We start from the raw sequence: 27,580 nt of genomic DNA, 5'->3' as shown, positions 1-27,580 counted from the left end.
GATAGAAGCCATCCAAACTAAAGAACAACAAAGCATCTATTTTCCAGAAAAAGAGTGGCGAAAGACATCAAATACAAAGCAATCAATTGAGATTGTCACGAAAGAAAATCGATGACAAGCAATCAGCTGACCCAGAGTCCACGGTAAATACTGGTAGTCTGTATACAATAGGTTTTTCAACAACATGCAAAGTTTTAAAAGTAAGGGTCAGAACGAGCAGTAGTATGGTTCTTAAAAGCATCCTGAGCCACAGCAGGTACTGACTTTTTCTTCCCCTAAAACCCCTTTTAAAGGAGTTGAAGTGTCACTGCAAAGTATTACCAGTTCAATTTTTCTGATAACATCTCACTGAAGAGGTCTGAATTTGAAAGCTCTGAACGGAAAAAAATGACAACACTCTAAGCCCCTTTTGGGTCTTGCCTGTGTAAGCATGCGCTAGCGCATAGGTTCTCACTTGCAAGACTCTTGTGTCTATAATGGTCTTGGAACTAGCCCATTACTTGTCATTTGTTTGCAGTATTGTCACTCTTTTTTGCTGGCTAATTGGTAAGCGTTTGCCAAGAATCCCTTCCTTTTCTTTTGGTGGTGATTGCATCAAGCACACATTAAACAAATTTAACTAGTGTCTCTTCGCTGGCGATCTATTACTCGTGCTTTGATTCAGTTACAATTTCTATTTTTTTTGTAAAAAAAAAAGTGCTGCGACGTAGTCGGTGGACGTATTTTTTTTTTTACCTTTCTCATTCTGGTTCTTCACCCCCATCCCATCACCGTTTCTTCACGCCCTAACACCCTCCTTCCCTCACGTCCGGGTATCTATTCTCCCGTCAGAAGTAAAAAATGAAACACTATGAAGAGTTTTTTTTTTTTTACCTTTCCACACCCGCACCTCTCCTGGTTATTTTGCTAGCCTCGTCCCCGTTTCTTCTCCTGCCTACTACCCGCTCTCTCACCTACCCAGCTGTGTTTCTTGTCCCCCTACCAGAAGTATAAAAAAAAAACACAATGAAGCGACCAGCGCTGGCCCATTGATATAGTTTTTTTTTAACTGTCAATTACCAACCCATGCCCCCGTTACCCACTCACACCCCTGTTACTCACCCCCACTTGCCCCCTCTGTTACCCACCCCCACCTAATTGTCTATGCCAATAGCTCACCCATAGGTGAGACCTATTGGCTTTCCAATGCTTGTTTCGGATCACAGCCGAAACAGACTTTTGCTCAGATTACAAATGGCAAGCACGTACAGGAAACTCCACCTTCAGGGAAGTAACCAATCTACTTACATTTTACAAGACCTCAAAAAAATATTTCCAAGTCTTAGGGAGGCAGTACGTTTCAGGCTCAGTGATGTCATTGCCTCCTCATCAGGATAAGGACTTTGAATATTCAGGGTTTGCATGTATGTAGTGTGTATATAGCGCAAACCTAGTTATAAAGCAGCTGAGCGCTGTACAAGGTCCAAAGCAAGGACACAGTCAACATGTGACTGGAGGGGTAGCAGGCTTCTAAGACAAGAATCATGGTATAGTGTTCTTCACATAGATTTGTTTTCAGTTGTTTCCTAAACTGGAACATGGTTGGGACAGTCCTGATGGACTTCCACGGTTGGGGCAATTCAGATGGACTTCAGGTTATTTCAGGTCCAGTGTGACTAAATGGAGGACTGTTGCCCTGTTTTTTTTTTTACTTCTTTGTCTTCAGTCTGCTGGGTCTTTTGGCTGCAAGTGTACAGCGTCCCCAGAAGCTGCAAGCTTCTTGCCATCCAGACAGGCATGAGTGCTGAGCATTTTGGCTTTGAAGATTGTGTGGGATGGCAAGATGAGCTGGGGTGTCAGAGTCTCATTTGAATAAAGTCTCGAGTCCAAGGCCCCTCTTAAATCCGATGAGGCCAAGAGCAGGGTTACCTGCCCCAATGTGTTCCAAAAGAATGAGGTGCACTCATTAATTACTCCATAACCAGCTTTAGTCAAAAATATGCAAACCCTGGCCAAAACGAGCTTCGCAATGTACATCGCTTCCTCATACAGTAACAGTTAACATGTTCCATCATAATTAAGCTGTCCTATTGTCAGTTATTAAGTTTGCCATCTCATGTCCTGCAGTAACAACAGATCTTGATAAAGATGCCAATATCTAGAAAGATGGGCTCATTATTCTGCTATCACATAATGATACGTGGAGCGGCCCTAAAAATCTCTGGATCGGATGTCACCCACGGCACTTGGACACTTTCAGTGCACCGATGAAACAGCAAGGGGAACGTTTAAAGCCATTAGATACATACATGTTAACTGACACTCGTCTCCCAAGGCTCCATCACATACCCTTGGAATTGGTTTCTGTATGTGCTTATCAATGTCAGTGTACGAGGTGACACTGAAATAGGCACAGTTGCAGCTTAAGAAGCAATCTACTCATTCATTTCAGAGATAAAAGAAATAATGGCTCAGCTAAAGAACATAATATTTGCCATGCAGTGGTGCAGGCACCAAACGTGACTTTCCTCAATTGCTAAAGGCAGGATAGATCCAGACCAACTGCAGCTTGTCTTAATTGTTCAGAGAGGGCATTCTTCCCCTTTGTCTCTGAGATATGCCGATATCTGGAAGACCAGGTTTAGATCTGCGACCAGATCCTCTTCTAAATGTGCTTTTTCAGACCGAAGAACTCCCAAAGGAGTTTCCGTCCCTGGAGTGGAAAATACAAGCCTGTTCCTCACTCAAAAAACCCCTCTGCTCTCAGGCCGCACGTTTGCCCAAGCTATTATATTTTTCCTGTTTAAGGTCGGAGCCTTCACCATCATACTGAGACATGCACGCATCACATTTCCAAGTGCTGTTTTAAGCAGCAAAAAACCAAATAGAACAGTCATGGGTGTCAGTCTAACACTACTTTCTTGTAGTCCCTGAAAACCTTGAAGATGTTCTGCACAATGTGAAAAGAAAGACAAATAGACAGAACTAGACCAAGGAATCAAAGCCTTGCTGGACATGGCTCCCACTGAGTTCTACATTCTCAGCAACTAGGTGCAGAAAAGGTAACTAAAGTGGTCGGGCAAGGCATGGATGTACAAGACTGCTATATCATATGGAGTAGCACAATGTCACTGGAACAGAAATGGGGGTCCCAAAGCCAAAACCCTAGATTCCAAGTCTGCAGCTCGGATATCTCATATATTAAGAATGTGCAGTGGAAAAATTGTCAATTAAAACCATTACGGCTGGAATCATTAAACAAACACTAAAATCTAGTCAGGACAAAAGGCGATTAACTGCATTAAAATACAATATATTAATTTTCCCCACACATATCTAGGTTGGATATCTTCAGTCTTACAACTTTTTCAAATTTAACATATTGTGCGCTTATATGATTTTTTATGCAAAAAATCTATTTCTGGTTTACAATTGCTAACTGCACAATGCACCAGATATAAAACCGTGTGATCCCTGAATCGGTGTGTCAATCCAATGTTGCACCAACATATTTTTTTTTCAGAACAAGCTTTATTATCATATCAGGAAAGATTGCAAAAGCATTCCACGGTACTCCGAACCCCGGAAGAGCCATGAGCATAAAATTAAAGTACAGAAACTAGCAATCAATGTAGCAATGGACATAAATCAGTTTTGTCGAAGAACCCCCCAACCCCACCACCCTACCGAAACTACCCTCCACCCGGGTCCCCCCCTAACCCCAAACACGATGTCTGTCCATATTCGATAATGCAGTCTATATGAAATTAGCAGTACACTCCTACCCTCGCCCAGGTCCATCCAACAGCTGCTCACCGACAGCATCTGGTTGTGTCGGCGGCTCCAGCCACAGCCCCCTATAGTCCGCCCACCTTTTCCAGATGTTTCGTAGGGCAGCCTCGTGCTTCGAACACCGGGCGTTCTAAGCTCATACAGTAGTCCAATCCCTGCTTCCAGGCCTCTATCGGGGGAGCTTGAGAGTTTTTCCAGGCACGGGCCACATCCCTTTTAGCCACCACCAGGCCTAGGAGTAACAAGCGTCTTTTATATATGTTGCCTCCCACCTGCTCTAGAACATGTAAGAGACCCAGCTGTGATATACGGGGGAGTGTCCAACCCAGTACCTCATCCAGACAATCCCAGACCCGCTTCCAGTACCCCTCCAATGCCCCGCAGGACCACACCGTATGTATAAACGAGCCCACCTCACGGCCACACCTCAGGCAGTCAGGGGAGGCAATCAGACCAGCCCTATGCAATCGCTCTCTCGTGTAATAGGCCCTGTGCAGGTATTTAAACTGAATGAAGCGTAATCTCACTGCAATTGCCGTTTCCCTTGGGGCTGCTAGGGCCTCTCTCCAACTCTCCTCATCTAATTCTCCTACATCTTTCTCCCATAGGGACCGCAATTTGCCCAGGGAGGAGGAGCAGTGGGTAACGAGGGATTGATAGATGCGGGATATTTTTTTATCCTCCAGTTCCCCCATGAACAGTTTGGCTTCCAGGGGGCTGAATTCTGGCAGGGACTCCAGTCCCTCCAAGGCAGGAGAGATAGCGTGTCTAAACTGTAGATATTGAAAGAATTGGGAGTTCGGCATATCATATTCGTCCCTCAGAGCCTGGAATGATTTAAGGGTCGTTCCCCTCATAACATGTCCCAGTGTCGAAATCCCTATTGCGTCCCAGCCGCGGAATCCCCGCAATGCCGCCAGAGCCGGCAAACGGCCGTTGTGCCACAGAGGAGTCTCCCGCGTCAGTGTGTTCCACCACCCCAACCGTCCCAGCGCTCTCCGCCACACCTGAAACACCACCTGTGTAACCATCGGAAGTTTCCTTCTTTTTGCTGCAGAATAGAGGAGCTCATGTAGGGTATCGGAATCCATCAGATACCGCTCCAAGGCATAGGCCGGATCACTGCGGTCGCCATACCACCAATCGTTCAATACCAACAGGTGGGACGCTTGGTAGTAAGATAATATATCCGACATTGCCAGGCCACCACAATATGTGGACAAGAAGCAGGTACGAAGCGCCACCCGGACAGCGCCCCCAGCCCAGAGAAAGCGATCCAGTGCCGAGTTGACCTGACGGAACCACTGTGGCGAGACAGGGTACGGATGATTTTGTAGTTGATATAGTAGACGCGGGAGGGCTACCATCTTAAATATGGTGGAGCGGCCATATATATTGAGGGGCATGCGGGACCATGTCTTCATATCCGATCGAACTTTGTCCCTCACCGGAACGATATTGCGTTCCCACGAGACTCCCGGTATATCCGACAGAAATACCCCGAGATATTTAAGGCCCCCCGCTGCTACCCGAAGGGCCGATGCCCAGTCACCAAGCGCCGCACCATCTCCTGCACCAACATATTTTTGAGGTGCGACAATTCTAAAATTCAAACCATTCACTTTAATAAATATTGCCACTTTATTTAGTCCTAGCCAACTTAAATCTCTAACTGCTTAATTTTATTTTTTATTACTATTATTCTACTCAATGGTGCTCTTATCGGCGAGGCTGAAGTGGTCCTGTCGGAGTACAAACGCATTTTCTTCTGGTTGCAAAGTTTTCTTTAACAGCCACATCTGTGGCTGGGTTAATACATGCAACGCACAAGTCTCTCCCCTCGGTAACAATATATCTGTAAGAAACAGTAGTTAGTGTTAGATTCCTTACCTTAGAATAACCCCCAGGTGTCAGACTGGATCCGGAAAATTTTGCGTAGCAGTACCCCTGCGCATCGGTAGGCGTAGTCTGCGGCTCCGTGTCCGTAGTTGGCGTCGGGATGACGTCGGAGTACTTAGACGCCGCCCTCGCGCGCTGACGTCAGTTCTTATACACAGCTTTTCTGCGCCAGAAACGCAGAGCCATGATAAAAAACAACACTGGTGCCATAAAAACTAGGGCCCTGAAAGGGGATGACCTTAACCCTAGATATCGGTTCGCAGAACGGGGAGGATGGGTGGGGCGGTAAGGAATCTAATACTGACTACTGTTTCTTACAGATAATATCGTTACCGAAGGTAAGTAACTTGTGCATCTGAAAGAAACAGGTTAGTATTAGATTCCTTACCTTAGAATAGATACTCCAGCAATACCAACCCGTGGTGGGTCTGAGAAACGTTAGTGATAGATTCTTTACCTTAGAATAGATACCCCAGCAATACCAAACCCGGTGGTGGGTCTGCGAACCAATTATCACACCAGAAAGTCCTGGAGAACGGAACGGCCGAAAAAGCCATCTCTCCGGACTTGGCTGTCCAGGCAGTAGTGTCTTGCGAACATGTGCAGCGAGGCCCACGTAGCTGCCTGACAGATGTCCTGCAAGGGGACTCCCCGACCCAGGGCAGTAGTAGCCGCCGTGGCCCGAGTGGAATAGGCACGTAGCCCCACAGGAGGCTCTTTTTTAGCCAGAGAGTAACAAGCCTTGATGCACAAGACGACCCATCGAGAAATGGTCCGTTTGTGCACCGCCCGTCCCTTCTTAGCGCCCACATAATGAAGAAAGAGTTGGTCATCCACCCGGAACTGACGTGTGCGATCCAGATAATATGAGAGCGCACGTTTTGGGTCCAGACAGTGGAGCCTCTCTTTCGAGGGATGCGGGGACGGAAAGAAGGTGGGCAAGGTGATGGACTGCCCGATGTGGAAGGCTGTGACTACCTTGGGCAGGAAAGAGGGTCGCGTCCGCAACACAACCTTGTCCGGATGGACAGAAAGGAAGGGAGGTTGAGAAGAAAGAGCCTGGAGCTCACTCACTCTCCTGGCAGAGGTGATGGCAAGCAGGAATGCAGTTTTAAGAGTAAGGAGACAAAGAGGACAGTTATGAAGTGGCTCGAAGGGAGGGCACAACAGATAAGTCAGAACAAGGTTCAAGTCCCACTGAGGCATCACAAAAGGAACAGGAGGAAACATATGAGTGATGCCCTTCAAAAACCTATTTACAACCGGGGACTTGAACAAAGAGGGCTGATCAGGGAGCCTTAAGAAGGCGGAAATGGCAGAGAGGTAGCCCTTTAGAGTGCTCAGAGCAGAGCCCTGCTGGGCAAGAGAAAGAAGAAAGAGGAGAACCTCTGAAAGAGGGGCAGAAAGGGGATCCACAACCTTTGCTGTGCACCATGCCACAAATTTGTTCCACCTGCAGGCGTATACCGATTTTGTGGAGGGACGCCTGGCTGCCAGAAACACAATACAGATATCAGGAGGCAAGTCAAATGGCCTCAACTGCCGCTGCTTAATCTCCACGCATGTAAATGGAGACTGGACAGGTTCGGGTGGAGGACCGTCCCCTGCTGCTGCGACAGAAGGTCCTCCTGAAGAGGCAGACGAATCGGGGGATCAACTGACATGTTGAGTAGCTCGGGATACCAGTATCTTCGTGCCAAGTCCGGAGCCACAAGGATGACTTGGGCCCGGTCGCGCTTGATCTTCTTCAGCACTCTGGGCACAAGTGGTATAGGCGGAAAGGCGTACAACAGACCGCAACTCCACTCGCGACGAAAAGTGTCTCCGAGCGAGTGCCGCCTTGGAAATTCCAACGCGCAGAACTGATGACATTGCGCGTTCTCTTCTGTGGCGAATAGATCTAACCAAGGCTCTCCCCACTGCTGAAAGAGGCCTTGCACCACGTCCGAGTTCAGACGCCATTCGTGATCCATCATGCACCGACGGCTGAGTTCGTCCGCCCTGGCGTTCAGGGAACCTGCCAGGTGTTGAACCACCAGGGTCACGCCCTGATGTTCCAGCCACTGCCAGACACGCAGAGCCTCCTGGCACAGGGTCCACAACTCCACCCCGCCCTGTTTGTTGCAGTACCACATGGCGGTGGTGTTGTCCGTGAACACCGGCGCTACACTCCCCCAGACAGAGGGGAGGAATGCCTTCAGTGCAAGCCGGATCGCCCGCCGCTCCAGAAGGTTGATGTGGAGCCGGGACTCCGCCGGAGACCAGAGGCCTCTGATCTCCGCCTCTCCCATGTGGCCCCCCCAGCCCTTGAGGGACGCGTCCATCACAACTACGTGCTCCGGTTGGGGTAGGGAGAGGGATCTGCCGCTGACCCAATTGCGGTCCGTGAGCCACCACTGCAACTGTCTTGCAGTGCCCTCTGAGATCAAGACATGGTCGGACAAGTTGCCCTGATGCTGGGCCCACTGAAACTTCAGGTCCCACTGCAGAGCCCGCATCCGCCACCTGGCGTGATGCACCAGAAGGATGCAGGAGGCCATCAGCCCCAGAAGCCGCAGCTTCAACCTGACCGAGACTCGGGATAAAGGCTGAAAGATCGGAATCAGAGCCTGAATATCCCGAACCCGCTGTTCGGGAGGATAAACCCGAAACTGGGCCGAGTCTAGAACCACTCCGATGAAGAGGAGCTTCTGAGAGGGACACAGGTGTGACTTCGGCACATTGATTGAGAACCCCAGCAGGTGCAGGAGGTCGGCCGTAGTCTGGAGGTGGCTGATGACTGTCTGGGGCGAGCCCGCCTTCAACAACCACTCATCGAGGTAGGGGGAAGACTGAAACCCCTAACCAGCGCAGATGAGCTGCGACCACTGCCATCACTGTCGTGAACACCCGTGGGGCGCTGGTAAGGCCGAAGGGGAGCACGGTAAACTGAAAGTGCTCGTGGCCTACCGTGAACCGCAGGTAATGCCGGTGGGCCGGCAGGACGGGGATGTGGAAATAGGTGTCCTGCAAGTCCAACGCTACCATCCAGTCTCCTGGGTCTAGGGCAGCTAAGACCTGAGCCAAAGTCAGCATCTTGTACTTCTCCTTCCGGAGGAAGCCGTTGATGTTCCGGAGGTCCAAGATAGGGCATAGGCCCCCTTTGCCCTTCTTAGGAACCAGAAAGTAGTGGGAGTAACAACCACACCCTACTTCTGGCCCAACGCGCTCTGTGGCCCCCTTGGCCAAGAGGGCCGTAACTTCCTCTTGCAGAAGTTGCAAGTGATCCCCCGACATGCGGTGGTACTGTGGTGGCATGGCTGGAGGGGTCGCCTCGAAGGGGAGGGAGTAGCCCCTTCGGACGATTTGCAGCACCCACCTGTCCGATGTGATGGAGCGCCAGTGGAGGAGGTGATGGCGAACCCTGCCCCCCACTGGCGTCAAATGGGCCTGAAAGCTCGGACTAGGAAGGCAGATGCTGCGGGGGTGGATGTGGACTGGCCGCGCCGTTGTCCCCTGTTACCACCGCGACGGTAACCACGTCCGCCACCGCGCTGAATGTTAGTCTGCGGCCCGTGGCTGGCAAGACGGCCACGAAAGGAGCGCTGGGCAGAAGATTGCTGGCGTGGAGCTGACAGGCCCAAGGACTTGGCCGTAGCCCTGGAGTCCTTAAAGCGTTCCAGCGCATGATTTGCCTTGCCACCGAAGAGGTGGCTTCCATCGAACGGCATGTCCATGAGGGTGTTTTGGACATCTGCCGAAAAGTTGGTGACCTCAGCCAGGCGTGGTGGCAAACCGCCACAGACATGGAAATCGCTCTTCCTAGCGAGTACGTGGTATCCAGTCCACATCTGATAAGAGTACGGCGCTGCGTCCATTCCCCCTGCAAGGGCTTGAGCGAGTTTCGCCCGGGTTACCCCGGGCACTCAGGTAGCACGGCCGCAACCGTATCCCACAGAGAGTGGGTGTAACGGCCCAAGAGTCACGGGGTGTTGATTGACCGCAACCCCAAACTAAGGGAGGAGAACATCTTCTTTCCGAACTGTTCATACCTCTTGGATTCCCGATCTGGTGGTGCCGTCAGGAATGCGGATTGGGAGGTAGAGGCTTGGATAACCAGACTCTCGGGGTGGAGTGGGTGGACAAGAAACTAGGGTTGCCCGGGGCTGGGCGGTGGAGCCTAGCGACGTTCCTATCTACAGGAGGACCTGTAGTGGGCCTGGACCAAGTGCCCAACAGGACGTCTGTGAGAGCCTCATTAAACGGCGGTAGAGGCTCTGGGGAGCTTACCTGTGGTTTAAGGACCTCTGTGAGGATGTTGGACCTCACTGTTGCGACGGGGAGTTCAAGAGCCAAGGCCTTGGTCGTCCTCGTCAGCACCACACTATAAGCTGCCCCCTCCTCCGTAGCCACGGTAGGAGGGGAGACAAAACCAGTGTCTGGGGAGGTATCCAGGCCACTGGCGTCCCCTAGTTCCTGTGTCCAGTCCTCATGACTGGCACTCACGTGCCAGGGGGTCCTCAGACCCTCCCCCAGTCACCCTCGTCATCCATGTCCTGAAATTCAGGGATAGAGGATGGACCAAGATCCTCGAAGAATTGCTCTTCGGCCGGCGTCGAATGCGGCGTCGAGCGTCGCCGGATCCGGACCGAGGGTTGGACCAGGGACGGCGTCGTCCGAGGACAGCACTGGGGGGGACACCCTAGGGGTCAACGCCGGCGGGGTCATAAGTTCGACCAGCGGCGACCCGGATCTGGAAACGGATCCGGATCCGGTGGTGCCTTGCGGCGTCGGGACCGAAGTTGTCGACGGCGCCGGGGCCGAAGCACCAGACGGCGCCGGGGCCGTAGCCCCGGCCCGCTTGGGCTCCCAGTCGGGTCCGCTGGGCCCGAAGGCGCCGCGGAACCAGACAGAGGAGAGAGTGACCTCATAGTCATGAGGAAGGCCTTGATCTCCTCCGGCGTCACGTTCTGCCCAGGGACCGGCGGGTATGGAGCAGGCCGCGACGCCTGCGGCTCCGGCAGAGCCGCGTGGGCGGCCTTCACCCGAACCCCCAGCCGCGTCGCGCGAGCGTCGGGGGGAGTCAGAAGAGCGATGTCTCCTCTTCGACTTCTTGTGCCTCTTACCTGAGGACTTGGAGCCCAACGAGTGGTGTTGACTCGCCGAGCTGTGATGACTCCGGCCCCGCGACCGGTCCCTCGACCTCCTTCCGGACCGGGACCTCGAGCGGCGCGGGCCGACTGCTGGAGCTCGAGGCACTTGCAGGACCGCTCCCGCCTAACCTTCGACGTCAAGGCCCGCAGTCGGTGCATGACTTGTCATCGTGGTCGGGCCCCAGGCAATGTAGGCACCGGCTGTGGGGGTCGGTAACCGACATCAGTCGGTTACAGTTGGCACAGGGCTTGAACCCGGGCATCCCTACCAGCACCGATGGAGTCGTTAGACTCAAAACGGATCTAAAAAGGATCGAAAAAGCTTAGTCAAAAAGTGACTAAAGGGTACCGCTTTCTACGGACCTGCGCTTGCTGGCGCAGAAAAAAGAAGAACTGACGTCAGCGCGCGTCTAAGTACTCCGACGACGTCATCCCGGCGCTAACGACGCAGACGACGGACGCGGAGCCGCAGACTACGCCTACCGATGCGCAGGATTACTGCTACGCAAGCATTTCCGGATCCAGTCTGACGCCTGGGGGTTATTTTAAGGTAAGGAATCTAATACTAACCGGTTTCTTTCAGATACCTAAAATGCTACAGTCCAATCAATAGTAAACTAGTAGACATATTTAGTTCAGGATTAGTTGAAAGAAAAATACCTAATATATATAACAGCTTCATCAAAATAAAAATCTACTAATTTTCCATAAAACATTTAATGGTACAAAAGGGGGTGGTGATGTACAGAGCATCTGAACCAATCAAACACTCACACCCAGTCAAAAGATCTGGGTTTAACCCATCACCGTTCTTTAGCCCACTCTGCCACCCCAGTTCAGACATGGCCATATGCAAATCAGTCTGACCCTGTGCCTCATGGGAACAGTCCAGCCCGAACTGCCAAGCCATGCCTTCCCTGGACCGGAAACAAGCATCCTGGGACCGGTTTCGGGTTCATAACCCTCATCAGCCTTTTGTACCACTTTGTTCGCCATAAGTTGGCAGGGTATGCTCAGACGTGAGTCCCTTGCTCACTTTGCCACTGGATTCAAGCAAGCCAGGCTGAAGACGGCTGCAATGCCAGAAACCGGTCCTCGGAAGCTTGTTTCCGGTCCAGGGAAGGCATGGCTTGGCAGTTCGGGCTGGACTGTTCCCATGAGGCACAGGGTCAGACTGATTTGCATATGGCCATGTCGGAACTGGGATGGCAGAGTGGGCTAAAGAACGGTGATGGATTAAACCCAGATCTGTTGACTGGGTGTGAGTGTTTGATTGGTTCAGATGCTCCGTCCATCACCACCCCCTTTTGTACCACTTTGTTCGCCATAAGTTGGCAGGGTATGCTCAGACGTGAGTCCCTTGCTCACTTTGCCACTGGATTCAAGCAAGCCGGGCTGAAGACTGCTGAAATGCCAGAAAACGGTCCTCGGAAGCTTGTTTCCGGTCCAGGGAAGGCATGGCTTGGCGGTTCGGGCTGGACTGTTCCCATGAGGCACAGGGTCAGACTGATTTCCATATGGCCATGTCTGAACTGGGGTGGCAGAGTGGGCTAAAGAACGGTGATGGATTAAACCCAGCTCTGTTGACTGGGTGTGAGTGTTTGATTGGTTCAGATGCTCCGTCCATCACCACCCCCTTTTGTACCATAAAACATTTAATGACATTTGATATTTCAATTTAAATGGAATTTTACAGTACTGTTAATCTTAACTGAAACTAAGCTACAAAATACAGCCGTAACAAGCAACTTAAAAATAAGCCCAGCCAATGCTTGTTTTTTTTGTCATGGTTTTTGTAAAACTCTGAGAGCTGTCTAGCAGTTCCGAGTATATAAAGGAAAACAAAAACATCGGATACATGCAAGCAAAAAATGTGTTTTTAGCCTAAAAAAAGCACACTTTCATACGGTAGTCCCTGGCACTTAAGGGAAATACTTTGTGTGCTCCTTGAGAAGAGCCGACTGCGTAACTCACTGTGACGTTAGTAAATGGTTAAATGGTTGAATTGGACTATGAATTACACAACATACCAATAGATAAAGCTGGCTGGCTGTAAACTCCTAAAATGTTATAGATCATTTTAACAACATTAAAATGTATTGGCTAACGATAAACCCAACAATAACAAGGCAAAATGCAGACCTTTTATAGATTTGTCAGTGAAATAGTCTTCCAGTCCTGGAATTCCCTGGGTATCAAACAAACTCTGGTTTACGGTGGATACAGTTAGAATTTCTTCCGTTGACAGTTCCATTAATTCGTCCTCTCCATCCAGCCCGGATAAACCAATCAGGTCGCTGCTGTTAAATAAACTGGCTCGGATCTTCTCTATTTTGGCTCGCGACCGTACCTGTGTGTAAAAGTAAATTAGTTTAAAAACGTTCCAAGACAAAGTAGGTTAAGATTTCTCAAATGATGCACCTGCCTTACCATACAGTGTTAATGGCACAATAATCGATCGCAATTGTTAGCTTAGTTTGCTGTGCATTTCAGTAAGGGGGCGTAGCAGGAGTATCTCCTCCAAAAGATGGTAGATACACTCCACATCTGTCATTTTTTAAAATCTACTATCCAATGTAAAGGAGAATACTATATTTTACTTTTTTAAGCAGGTTAGTCATATCAAGTAACAGTGCTTCATTTGCCATACGGATATTTATAGGGCACAAGTAAGAAGTGGGGGGACGCTGACGTCACGACAGGAAGTGACGTCACGAAAGGTGGTTTGCACCATCAGACTCATGGCCTCCCCTCGCTCACCCCTAAAATAAGGCGGGGGAGGGGTGAGGGGGGTCGCCGTCCACCTGCGTTTTTTTTTATTTTTTATTTTATGCGTTTTTATATAGCGCGGACTTTACCCGAAGGTGTCAGAGTGCTTCACAATATGAACGGTAGTGAAACCATGAGGAAAAATTACAAATGAGCATGTTACAAAAGCAAACGTTACGTTACATGAGGCAATAGTGACAATTGTGCATATATGGAGCAAATAAAATACAAGAGGTAGCAAATGATACCTTACAAGAGGAAAAAAGTGACATGTGTGTATGTTACAAGAGCGTACAAAGTACAAATAGAGGTATAATACTGCCCTAAATGGCAGATACTCAAAACACACGAACAAAATTTACATTACATGAGGCAATGGTGGCAAATGTGCATGTATCAAAAGCATACAATAGGTAGCGAACGATACATTACAAGAGGGAAAGTGATGTGTGCATGTAACAAAGGATCACACAATACAAGTAGAAGTATAATACTGCAATAAATGGCAGACTCTCAAACCACGAGAACACATTGGGAAGGCACTTCGATAGTAGAACCGAATTTCTTATAAACGAAGGACTTCCTTCAGATAATAGAGAGGGCGTGAATTACATTTGGAAGTGTCTTTGAAGGAGGAGAGCTTTGAGGTCAGTTTTGAAGGCCTGGGAAGAGGTGGTGGTCCGGAGCTGAGGCGGAAGTGAGTTCCAGATTCTCACCGCGTTGCCTGAAAAGGATTTGGCCATCGACCTTTCCTTCTTGAAAGTGGGACGCTCAAGCAATAGATTTTCCGCATTACGTGATGATCTAGAGCCTCCAGAGAGTTTCAGTTTATTCGCCATGTAGAGAGGAGGAGTGCGAGGCTTTGTGGGTGATACAGGCAGTCTTGTAGATAGATCTTGCCTCGATGGGAAGCCAACGGAGGGTGGATAAAATGGGTGTGATGTGGTTGCTTCTTTTGGCCCCATATATGAAACGAGCTGCTGAATAGAGAACAGATTTAAGGGGGGACAGGTGGGATTTGGGGAGGCCAGTAAGAATAGAGTTGCAGTAGTCCAGTCTGGAGAGAACCAGCGATTGGACCAGGGTTTTAAGGTCATGGTCCGGGTAGAAGCGGCGAATCCCCCAAAGAAGGTGCAGGTGGTATCGAGCAGACATTGCAATGGAATTTATGTGGCAGAGTAGATTGAGTTTTATGTCGAGTATGACACCAAGCGATTTTGCGCTGTCGACAATGATGGGTTTATTGTTAAATAGATTCATCTGATCCATCCATGATTGAACCGGGGGAGGTGAAAGTGAGGAGAGGAGGAGGAATTCAGTTTTAGAGGGATTCAGAATCAGTTGATGAGCTAACATCCAGTTTTGAATGGAGTCGAGAGTAGAGCTTAGGATCGTGAGTGGAGGCAACCTGGGGGTAGATTTGAGTGTTGTCCGCATAGAGATGATAGGGGATCCCAGATATGCTTAGGAGATTTCCAAATGGTTCTAAATAGAGATTGAACAATGTGGGTGCAGGTATAGAGCCTTGAGGAACACCTTGACCTACCGCCAAAGGAGATGAAAGACTATTCGCTATTTTGATCATTTGGGACCATCAGAGAGGAAGGAAGCAAACCATTTAAGCACAGTGCCCTCCATGCCCATTCTCTGTTGAAGATTGTTAAGGAGAGTGTTGTGATTGACAGTCTCAAAGGCTGCAGAAAGGTCCAGGAGAATAAGAAGACAAGACTCCCCAGAATCGAGTATCCACAGCGCATCATCAATCACTTGCAGCAGGGCTGTTTCAGTGCTGCAGTTTTGAATAAAGCCGGACTGGAAATTGTCAAGAAGATCATTGTCCTTGTTATGACAAGAGAGTTGTTTCGCTACACAGCTTTCTGTGATTTTCGCAAGAATAGAGAAGTTTGTGATGGGGCGGACGTTGTTGAGGTCGTTCGCATCAGCAGTGGGTTTTTTTAAGCATTGGGGTGATCTGCCCAGTTTTGAAGGGAACAGGAAGGGAGCCTTGACAGAGGGAGAGGTTAACCAAAGTGGTCCAATAGGACAGAGAATGGTTATAGAAGTCAATGGCAATGGCACTAGAGATAGCGTCAAGTGAAAGGTTGGAGGGCTTTGTTTCGAGGATGCATTTGAGGTGGGCATCTTCGGAGATGGGGTCAAACTTCTGCCAAATGGCTAAGGGGTAGTATGACTGACCTGATCCACAAGTGATTTCACTTTTTCGTCAAAGAATATAGCGAATTCCGCTGCTTTCTTTGTAGAATCCCCCAACTTGGTGGTTGGGGAAGAGCAGTTTGTATTCTTGATGAGATCGAATAGTTTTTTGGGTCTATTATTGGCTGAGTCGAGGAGGGTTCTGAAGTGCGTCGCTTTTCCAAGGAAGAATTGCTTGCGGTACTCGGATCTTGCTGAACGAAGTGTGGCCAATTTATCGGTGGAGGGCGCTTGTTTCCATTGTTTCTCCAGGAATCTTAGGTACTTCCTTTCTTCATAGAGGGATTTGTTGAACCAAGGTGCTGAGGGAGTGGGCCTTTTCTTTTTGCTTTGGAGAGGAGCAACGTTATTGATATTGACTGCAAGGACTGTGAGGCATTGGGAGGTGAGTTCGTTAACATCTAGGTTCGGGTCTAGCCTTGGAAGTGATAGCAAAGCTGATTCACAGAGGGTACCGAGGACAATATTTTTAGTGTCACGGAACCAGGAGGTAGCCTTCTTAGGTTGACCAAGAGTAATAGAGTGTGATAGGTGAAGAGAATGGGATGTGGAGGTGGTGAGACCAGTCTACATGAATAGGGGTAGCGATAGTAAGCATGCCTGTTTTCGAAATAACAAGGTCCAGGATTGAGCCCTTAAGAGTGTGTTGTTTCTGTGCAGTGTTGGATAAGATTGTTTGCAGAGAGGATGGTGGCCAGCAAATTTTCAGAAGAGTGAGCCCCAGTGGAGATTGAAGTCACCCACGAAGATCTGATTGTCACTTTGCGAGAATTGGTCACTAATGAGGTCAGTAACTTTCTCCATAAACGAGGGGCCGCTACTAGGCGGGCGGTAAATGGCATGGAAGCTGAGGGGTGAGCGGTGGTGCAATTGAAGTTCAAGGGATAGGCATTCAAAAGTGTGGAAGGAGCTGTTAAAGCCTTACGTTGAAGGGAGTTTCTAAAGATTACTGCAACACCTCACCCAACTTTGTCAATTCTGTCATTTCTAAATATAGAATAGCCTGTGGGCACTAGGAGATCAAACATAGAGAGAGTATCATTGAACCAGGTCTCTGCGAGGAAGAGCATGTCAATATTGTGAAGTTTGATGGTGTCGGAGATTTCAAGTTTGTGTTTTTTTGCAGATCTACAGTTGTGCAGCAGACAGCGCAGCTCTGTCGAGACTGTTTTGGTGACAGGGGCACTTGGGCTATGAGGGGTGATAGGGATGTTGTACTTATACGAGGGTGCTCGGGAGGGTGTAGGTGGAAAAGTGGTTCTGACAGAGGAGATTTTCAGAATGGTGTACATAGTAGGGCTACTTGGAGATGGAAGTGGAAGAAGGGTGGGGTTCGAGGGCTTATGTGGGTTAGCGATGTTTGCAGACAACAGGTTATGCTTGGCTATTATGGGTTGTGGGGGTGAGGTGCATCTCGTGGGTAGGTGAGTGTTTTCCAAAGGAATTGAGGTGTTCGGAAAAGTGGAAATCTTGGAGCTTAGAAGTGAAATGATAGCTTCAAGTTGGGAGATGGAGGTGATGAGAGAGCCTAGCTTATTTTCCAGAGAGAGTAGGGCTCTAGACTCGAGCCCTGGATATTTATCATCTCTACAAACCCTAAAACCCTCGCTGCTGACGGTCAGACGCGGCAAGGCATCCAGCGCGCCTACCTTAAGTTCAAGTGCCTAACTGTCGAAATACCTTTTTTTAACATTTAAATCGCACAGTTTTTAAAGTTTCCACTCCTATCTTTTACTTTCCCTGCTAAGCCGTCCCCGTTCCACCACAGCTTGTGCCTCTTGAGCAGAGGGACTTGCATTGCAGAATGCACTCGGAGCCACCGGAAGTGAGTGTTATGCTGGCCAACGGGTCAGCGCTCTAGACGCTGCTGCCTTTCTTCTCACTCCTACCCTCCCTTCATAAACCAGGAATGAACACGGATGCACGCAGCGGCACTCCTAAGGCAAGCCAGTCTGTGCCCGTCCGCACCTAGATGCCGCCAGCCACTGGAATCCCTGCCCGTTTTCCCCTCTGCCTCCTTCCCTACTCTTTTCCACCTCTATCTATCTGTTCACCTTCATTCTTGCCCATATGAATGGTAGTCCAACACTATTCGAGCGAAGAAATCAAGGCACTAAACAAGCAACACTCAGCGACGCCCCTGAGAGTTTCACGGTACCCTCGCCATCACTTCCCCCCCAAAGAAGACTCGGAAAACATTCCAACCAAACCCCTCCCTCACCCCAAACTGCGATCGACAAACTCAGCAGGCTGCAAGTTGGCTGATCAACCTAAACAATTAACAGGGCTTTATTGTAATGCCCCTTCAATTACAAAACATGCTCTTGAGATTTGGAGCCTGCTAGACTCTGAAAAGCTAGATTTATGTTTCGTCACCGAAACCTGGCTCCAAGAGTCCGCCCTCCCTGATGTTGCAACTGCTTTCCCCTAGTAGTATCAACTGGTCAGACTTGACAGGAACAATAAGAGAGGAGGTGGTCTAGCAATCGCCTTTATGGTTTGCGCTAAGATTAGCATACTCTAAACCTTTCTCTCAGGATGGTGTGAACTCTGTATCTTTAAAATGGAGAACTTTACAGAGGAAACCTGGAGAGGTGCCTTAGTTTACCTACCTCCGGCACCAAAATTAGTTTTACCAACCACATGATTGAGAGTATTGCACCACATGTATTAGCAGCGGATAACTCTCTCCTTATCGCCGATTTCAATTTTCATGCAGAACTTTCTTCCGACACCAACACATGCCAACTGATCTCCAGTCGTAACACACTGGGTCTACGACAATTGGTAACCTGGTCCACCCATTCAGCAGGCCATACCCTTGACCTCCTTTTCACCAATACGTCCTATATCAAAGTGGAGCCCCCTATCCCTGTGCTCTGGTCAGACGATTACTTATCAAAATTCTCTTTACAGCTTGTCTCAACTCACAGTAACTCCAGTAGAGAACAGAAATGGAGCAGACCTTGGAAGAATGTCAGCCTAGCCATTTCTTACCCCACTTCAGCTCCCCGCCCTTCACGAACACTGATAACATAAACCTTGCAGTTGACACCTTTGAGAAGTCAATCACTCAAGCCCTTGACATTATAGCTCCCTTGACAAAGGTCAAACTCCAGCACAAAGTGTCACCTTGGTTCACTGAAGCTTTAAAATCCGAAAACTGGCCAGTAGGAAAGCAGAACGAAAATGGAGGATCTCCAAAAGTATCGAGGACAGGCAGGCATATAAACCTATATATAGACGCTACCTTGACAACATCAAATCAGTCAAAAAATCCTACATAGGTAATAGAATTAATAAGGCCGCCCATTCAAACAAAGAACTTTACAAAATATTAAAGGAATTCACTTGTCCCCCCTCCTGCCAGTCTGAAAACCCTGCCTCAAAGAACTGGGTGGACACACTATCCACCTTCTTTGAGGAGAAGATTCATAACCTCTTTCCTGATCAGATAATTGAATATAATTACAACTCGCCCGACAGTAATCATACACCCACCTTAAGTTCTCTAAAAGAATTTACCAAATTTACCCAAGAGGATGTCAGTATTGCCCTTTCTAAGGTCAAATCAGGCTCTCTCGCTGATCCAGTCTCACCTCACACTGTTCAATATTGGTCCTGTACTTCTCAAAAGTCTCACTGACCTTTTCAATCTATCCTGAAGCTGTGCAACTGTTCCCTTAAAATGAAAAGCAGCCAGGGTCAAACCTATCCTGAAAAAATCTTCCACCGACCTTAAAGAACCTAACAACTATTGGCCCATCTCTCTTCTCCCCTTCTTTGGGAAAGTCCTTGAGTCCTTGGTCAATAAGCAACTTTCAATCTTACTGGACAGCCATAAATTGTTGCACTCTTCTTAATCAGGGTTCCGGGCAGCCCACAGCACTGAAACATCGCTGATAGAGATAGCAGACAATATAAGACTTGCCCAGGACATTGGGCAGTCAGCCATGCTGGTCCTACTGGATCTATCAGCAGCTTTTGACACCATCTCTCACAGGACTTTAGAGCATCGACTGTGGGAGATGGGAGTCAGGGGAACTGCCCTAAAGTGGCTTAGGAGTTACTTAACTGATCGTACTTCGCCGGTACAAATTGGTACCCTCGTCTCTCGTAGCCAGACAGTTGACAAGGGAGATTCCCAGGAATCTATCCTAAGTCCAACGCTTTTAAATCTCTATTTGGCACCCCTGGCAAAAGTGATTAGATCACAAGTGTTTGATACTGTGTCGTACATAGACGACACACAACTATTGATTAATCTTTACCCAGATCCAACTGACACCAAACTTAGATTCATAAACTGCATGACCAACAATAACGTCTGGATGCAAACCCACCACCTTCAACTTAATGCCAGTAAGACAGAGATTATTTTCTGCGGGAAGGCCCAAGACCTATGGTACAGTGACTGGTGACCTCCCAATCTTGGCCCTTGTCCTTCCCCTAAACTGGTGGTCCATAACCTTGGAGTGAATATCGATAACAAATTGTCCATGAATGATCATGCTAACCATGTGACGGGCATCTGCTATAGACTAATGCGAAGCCTAGCAAGATCTTCTAATGGATCCCAGTAGAATCAAGGAAGCCGCTGGTGCAGGGTCTAATCATCAGTCGGCACGATTACGGAAACGCCCCGATGGCTTCCATCAACGAAGAGCTTCTTACCAAACTCCAAGTGTTACAGAACACTGCCGCCAGACTGGTATTAAATCTACCTGCAAGGCCCTGTCGGCACCAAATCTGAGAGCTCTCCACTGGCTCCCCATCTGGAAACATATCAGTTTCAAGATCATCTGCCTTGTACTTAAAACAAATCACGGGAACGGAGCAAGTTACCTTGCCAAAACACTCATCTGGTACCTACCTAGTAGAAACCTAAGGTCAGGAACCAAACATCTTCTCACTCCTTATAAGATTCGCACCGCCAGAAATGGCGGCAGATCCTTTTCATATCTCGCCACTACTTTGTGGAACTCGCTTCCACTGCAGCTTCGTACGGTTACTGATCACAGTCAGTTTCGAAAATGGCTAAAAACCCAGCTTTTCTGATCACACTCTTTTCCTGCCGTCATCTTTCCATCCCTTCTCGGGTTTTGGCTAGCACTTTGGGACCTTTGGGTGATATGTGCACTTAATAAAATCCTATGACTACAAATATACTAGTTATAAGCCCAAGATCTTCACTACCAAAACACTTTTCACTATGTCACTGTGCATGAGGGACTATGCACGTCCACAGCTGAGGGACTGGCAACAAGTGAAAAATGCCTATGTTGTTGTAGAATACAGTACTGCAACCACTCCGTAATTCATTAGATACTTGCTGCTACACGGGTCCAGAATATTCTCAGGTCACTGAGGGAAGCTAGGTGTTACTTTCTTTCGGAAACTCTTTCTGGTGGATATTCTAACTGCAGATTCTGCAACTTTAGAAAACCCCCAGGTGCCAGAATGGATCCATAAAGCTTTCACAGCAGTGCTCCTATGTACCGATATGTGGTGCTGTGTAGTCCAGCAGTGACTGTTCCACCCGAGAAGTGACGGAGTGGAGCCAAATAGAAATGCCATCGCACTGCATGCTCACTTCAGTTTCTTGACTCTGTGCACGGCCTCGGACGAAGAGCACAAAACCAATCAGAAGCATCACTGTGAAGGTCTTTTAATCAGGACCTATTTAGATGTAAAAAGCAACCTTTCCACAGAATGGGGTGTAGGATGGTATAGAGGAATTTGGAATGAGCTCAAAATAAAAGTCATGCAGGAGAGAAGAACAGGCAGACTAGCCATCACTAAGAACCTGGCTAGCAAGGCAGTAGTGCTTTGTGAACAAGTACACTGATGACCAACTCGAGGCCTAACATAAACAGAACAGATATTCAGCATGCCAACGCGAAGGTAGCAGCCTTGGCCATGACTGAATGACCACCAGTCCTTCTGGAGGCTGCTTCCTGGGCAATACTCAGCAGGTCTTAATGCAGAGGACTACACACCTTGACGAACAAGTTACTTACCTTCGGTAACGCATTATCTGGTAGAGGCAATATCTAGCTGCAGATTCCTTACCTTTGAATTTCCCCAGGCATCAGACTGGATCTAGAAACTTATGTGTGAGCAGCACCCATGCGCCACTGGGTGGCTCCGCTGGGTCGACGTGATGTCATCGGCCATGTTAGCATTGATTGTGACATTGCAGTCGCCTATATAGGCACCACCCAGGCGAGTGGACGTCAGTTCCTTATCACTTTTTCCACACCAGAAGCGCAGAGCCATGAAGTAAACTGACATGTGTGAGTCACAAGTAGGTCCGTGAAAAGGGAGCAACCCTACCCTTACAAAAAAAGTCAGCAGAACTGGGAGGCTTGGGTGGGTCTGTAAGGAATCTGTAACTAGATATTATCTCTACCGAAGGTAAGTAACTTCTGATAGAGCTGTCTAGCCGCAGACTCCTTACCTTTGAATAGATACCAAAGCCATACCATCCCGGTGGTGGGCTGCGGGAAGATTTCTAAACTAAAAAATGATGCAGTACAGAACAGGCGAAATGCCCTATCCAGGCAGTAGCACCTAGCAAACGTGTGCAGAGGCGCCCATGTTGCTGCCTGATATATATTCAGGAGTGGGACACCACAGACCACCGCCGTGGTCACAGCTTATCCCTAGTAGAATGGGCCTGTAAGTCCTCAGGAGGCTGCTTCCTAGCCAGAGCGTAGCAGATTTTAATGCAGATAACAACCCAGCGTGAATTGGCTCATTTCTGCACTATCCGCCCATTTTTAGCTCCCATGTAGCCCAAAAAGAGTAGGTCGTCCACCCGGAACTCTTATGTGGTCAAGGTAAAACGACAATGCTCTTTCTGGGCCCAGACGGTGGAGACGCTCCTCTTCCTTAGAGGGATGTGGAGGAGCAAAAAAGGTAGGCAGTGTGACCAACTGACCCAGATGGAATGGGATCACCACTTTTGGTAGGAATAAACAACAAGTGCGAAGCACTACTTTATCCAAAATGTCATCATGTAGGGAGGCTTGCATGACAACGCGTGCAATTCACTCACCATCCAGGCAAATGTTTTCGCGACTAGAAAGGCTGTCTTGATGGTAAGCAGCCAGAGGGGACAATTGTGCAAAGGCTCAAAGGGAGTACACATAAGATATGTGAGAACCAAATTAAGGCCCCACTGTGGCATGATAAAGGGCACAGGAGGAAACATACATATACTGCCTTTAAAGAACCTATTAACAATAGGGGATTCGAACAAAGAGGGTTGGTCCGGCAGCCGCAAGAAAGCGGACAGAGCAGAAAGATGACACTTAAGAGTATCCAAAGCAGAGCCCTGCAGGGCAAGGGTAAGAACAACAAGAAGACTATTAGATACAGAAGCAGAAAGACTTTAATAGACCTTTCTGTAAAATATTTTTTTTAAATTGCAAACGGCAGACGTATACTCTCTTAGTGGAGGGCCGCCAGGCCGTCAAAATAACATTAAATACTTCGGGAGGAAGGTTGAGAGCAATCAACTGTCGCCCATCATTCTCCATGTAAGGAGACGGAGTGTTGAAAGGTTCGGGTGGAGGACCCACTCCTGCTGCTGTGACAGAAGAGCCTACCGAAGGGGCAGCCTCATCGGAGGATCTATGCTCATTCGAAGAAGCTCTGGATATCAAACTCTCCGTGGCCAGTCCAGAGCCACACAAATGACTTGGGCATGGTTGTTCTTGATCTTCTTGAGAACTCGTACATGAGGCCTGAGCTCCACTCACAGTGAAAAGTGTCGCCGAGCAATAGCCACCTTGGAAACTCGAGTGCGCAAAAGTGCTGACATTGCTCATTCTCTTCGGAGGCAAACAGATGTAACCACGGGTTTCCCCACTATTGAAAGAGACCTTGCTAGGCATTGACAGCTGAGATTGTCCGCCCTGGCGTTCAGAGAACCTGCTTGATGTTGAACCACCAGGGTAGGCCCTGCTGGTCCAGTCACTTCCAGAGACGCAGTACCTCTTGACAAACGGCCCATGACCCCACCGCCCCCTGCTTGTTGCAGTACCACATTGCGATGGTGTTGTCTGTGAACACTTGTACTAAATTCCCCTTGACAAAGGGAAGAAAAGTCTTCAATGCTAGCCAGATCACCCAAAGCACCAACAAACTGATGTAGAGCCTTGACTCCGCCGGAGACCAGTGTTCCCTGATCTCCACCTTTCCCAAATGGCAGCCCCATCCCGGGAGTGACGCCTCTGTCACTACTGTGAGATCTGGTTGAGGAAAGGAGAGGGGCTGCCTCTGACCCACTCTCAGTCCATCAACCACCACAGCAGGTCTTGCAGTTCCCTCCGAGACCTGGACCACATTGAACTGAAACTGGTCTGAAACGTCAGGTCCCACTGCAGAGCCCGCCATCTGGCGTGATTTACCAACAGGATGCAGGAAGCCACGAGTCCCAGCAACCTCAGTCTCATTCTCATCAAAATCCACAATAGAGGCTGAAACATCGGTATCATAGCCTGAATATCCTGGACTCACTGCTCTTGAGGATATACCCGAAACTGCACTGTGTTCAGAACAGCCCAGATGAAAGGGAGCATGTGAAAAGGAGTCGGGTGTAACTTTGGCAAGTTTATAGAGTATCCGAGCAAAGGCAGGAGGTTCGCCATAGTCTGGAGGTGGGAGACGACAGCCTAAGGTGAGGATGCCTTCAACAGCCAGTCATTGAGGTAGTGGAAAACTGAAACCACTAACCTGTGCAGATGAGCTGTAACCACCGCCATCCCCTTGGTGAACACCCGAGGGGCGCTGGTAAGACCAAATGAAAGCACAGTGAAATGAAAGTGCTTGTGGCCCACTGTAGGCAACACATGTGGGCAGGCAGGATGGGGACGTGAGAATTTGCATCCTGGAAGTCCAGTGCTACCAGCCAGTCTTCTTGGTCTAGGGCAGACAAGACCTGACCCAACGTGAGCATCCTGAATTTCTCCTTTTTGAGGAAGAGATTGACTGTCCACAGGTCCAAAATGGATTGCAAACCTTTGTTCTTTTTTGGTATCAGAAAGTAGCGGGAGTAGCAACCACTGCCTACTTCTGAAATCGGAACCTTTTCTATAGCTTCCTTGGCCAGGAGAGCGGTAACTGCTTCTCGGAGTATTACCAGATAATCCTCCGCCAGCCATTCTTAAGTTGGGGGTAAAGGAGGAGGAAAAGAAACCAAGGGAAGAGAATAGCCATCCTGAATGTTCTGCAAGACCCATCTGTCCAATGTTATGCACCTCCAGCGGAGGAGATGGTGTTGAATACTCCTCCCGAATGGAGGAACATGGCCTTGCAGAACCAAACTAGGAATGTTTGAAGGCTGCAGCTGCCGGGGACTGGGTGACAGACTACTTCTGGCTACCATTCCTACGAGGTCAGAATGAACTGCGTCAAAGTCCTCGTACAGAATGGGGAGACTGTGCAGGACGGTGGCTGTGATGTGGCTGACACAGTTTAAAACCCCTTCCATTGCCACGAAAGGGGAGCAAGCTAGACCAGCCATGAAATTTACCTGACAGACCAAAGGATCTGACCAATGGATGAGATTCCTTGAAGCGTTCCAGAAGCAGAGTTCTCTTACTCTCTATCCATGAGGGGGTAGTAAAGAATTAAATGGGGAAGTCGGTACCACCAGACTCTCTGGAGTAGGATGTTGAGTTAAAAAATCAAGATCACCTGGCTACCAACCTGTTCACGGGTGGACAAGAACAGGGCCCAATAATGTGTTACTTAAGGTTTCACTAAATGATAGTAAGGGCACAGATGAGGCCTGCCCAGGAGTTAGGAAATGCCTCTTTTTTTTATTTTAATGGATTTTCGACTGATGATGCTGTTTTTTTTTTACTCAAAGTGCCTGAGGCCTGCTAACCAGACCTCAGCGCCAGTGCTCTGACTGCCAAACTGTGCATGTTACATTGGCAATACCCAATTGGCATAGGTTACCCTACCTTAAGTCCCTAGTATATTGTACCCAGGGTCTGTAAGTTAAAGCATTGCCCCCCAGGGATTGCAGCATTGGCTGTGCCACTCTAAAAGTGACAAGAGTAAAACAAGTCTCCCAGTCCGCCATTCAACACTGGAAGGGCAGTTTTGAATTGCTAGCACAACTTTGGCATTTAAAAGTCATGGGATAGTCCACTGTCCGCTAAAACATGTGTAAATCATCCCTATGGCAGGCCACAACATATTTCATGGGCAGAACATGCATTTTACAAGTTCTGACAGTAAAAACTAGAAACTGATGTTTTTACTGTGGAAAGATTTGTTCGCCCCTTTGACCAGTGTAAAGTTACACACTTGCTTCTCAAGTCGAAATTAACGTAACAAGTTACAACATGCATACTTTACAAACTTACCACTTTGTTGCCTTCAAACTCTTGTGCCCCTAATGCAGGTGTCTCCAACCAGTTGACTGGGAGCTCCCAGGAGCTCCCAGGCACCTTTAGAGTAACTTGCAGCCTTGAGTTCATTTTTAACTAATTAACATTTTTCTTTTAAGGTTAAGGGAGGGCTGTGTTTACTTTACATTATTATCATCAGGCTGAAGATAGCAGAGCCTGATAATGGACAGTGCTCAGTCAGTTTTATGGGCCAGGAGGGGTCACATAGGTGAAGAACTGAAGCATTGAAGTATTTAACTCTTAAATAAAAGTCCTATTTGACTCAGTAGTGGAGGGTGGAAACAAAATGATGTTTCTTAATGCTTTTGAATGGGAGAAAAATAAAAAAAAAGTTAACTCACTGATTAACTTTTCGTTTGAATTTCCTCCCATTTCAAAGTGTTGCATTTACAATCAGCATACCTTATGCTTCCTGTGGCCAGTTGACACTGTGCCATACTTATAACTGAAAAATAGCAATTATTTTTAAATGGGTTACATTTAAAGTGAAGCACAAGTTACTTACCTTCGGTAACGATATATCTGTAAGAAACAGTAGTTAGTGTTAGATTCCTTACCTTAGAATATCCCCAGGCGTCAGACTGGATCCGGAAAGTTTTGAGTAGCAGTACCTCTGCGCGTCGGTAGGCGTGGTCTGCGGCTCCGCGTGAGTCGTCGTTGGCGCCGGGTTGACGTCGTCGGTGTACTTGGACGCCACCCTCGCACGCTGACGTCAGTTCTTATACACAGCTTTTCCGCGCCAGAAACGCAGAGCCATGATAAAAACCGACTCTGGTGCCAAGAAACTAGGGCCCTCAAAGGGAAGAACCTTAACCCTAGATATCGGTTCGCAGAATGGGGAGGATGGGTGGGGCGTTAAGGAATCTAACACCAACTCTTGTTTCTTACAGATATATCGTTACCGAAGGTAAGTAACTTGTGCATCAGAAATAAGCAGGTTAGTGTTAGATTCCTTACCTTAAAAGAGATACCCCAGCAATACCAACCCCGGTGGTGGGTCTGCGAAACAATAATCACACCAGAAAGTCCTGGAGAACAGAACGGCCGAAAAAGCCATCTCTCCGGACTAGGCTGTCCAGGCAATAGTGTCTAGCGAACGTGTGCAGCGAGGCCCACGTAGCTGCCTAACAGATGTCCTGCAAGGGGACTCCCCGACCCAGGGCAGTAGTAGCCGCCGTTGCCCGAGTGGAACTGGCACACAGCCCCACAGGAGGCTCCTCTTCGCCAATGAGTAACAAGCCTTTATGCACAAAATGACCCATCGAGAAATGGTTCGTTTGTGCACCGCCCGTCCCTTCTTAGCGCCCACGTAACCAACAAAGAGCTGGTCGTCCACCCAGAACAGGCGTGTGCGCTCTAGATAGA

At 48.5% G+C, this 27,580-nt stretch overlaps 1 protein-coding gene across 4 annotated transcripts in view; it reads right to left on the bottom strand.

The window, feature by feature from the left end:
• Positions 1–27,580, bottom strand: part of HECTD4 (HECT domain E3 ubiquitin protein ligase 4) — a 2,216,728-nt gene that overhangs the window by 561,688 nt on the left and 1,627,460 nt on the right. For all 4 annotated transcript variants that reach the window (XM_078667422.1, XM_078667425.1, XM_078667423.1 and 1 more), the window contains exon 62: positions 12,945–13,152. In XM_078667422.1, coding sequence (XP_078523548.1) covers positions 12,945–13,152 — 208 coding nt within the window. The remainder of the gene's footprint in view (positions 1–12,944; positions 13,153–27,580) is intronic.

This window comes from Lissotriton helveticus, chromosome 11 (genome assembly GCF_964261635.1).
Source record: "Lissotriton helveticus chromosome 11, aLisHel1.1, whole genome shotgun sequence".
In the NCBI taxonomy this organism is placed as follows: domain Eukaryota; kingdom Metazoa; phylum Chordata; class Amphibia; order Caudata; family Salamandridae; genus Lissotriton; species Lissotriton helveticus.
This window is presented reverse-complemented; position numbering and strand designations above follow the sequence as displayed.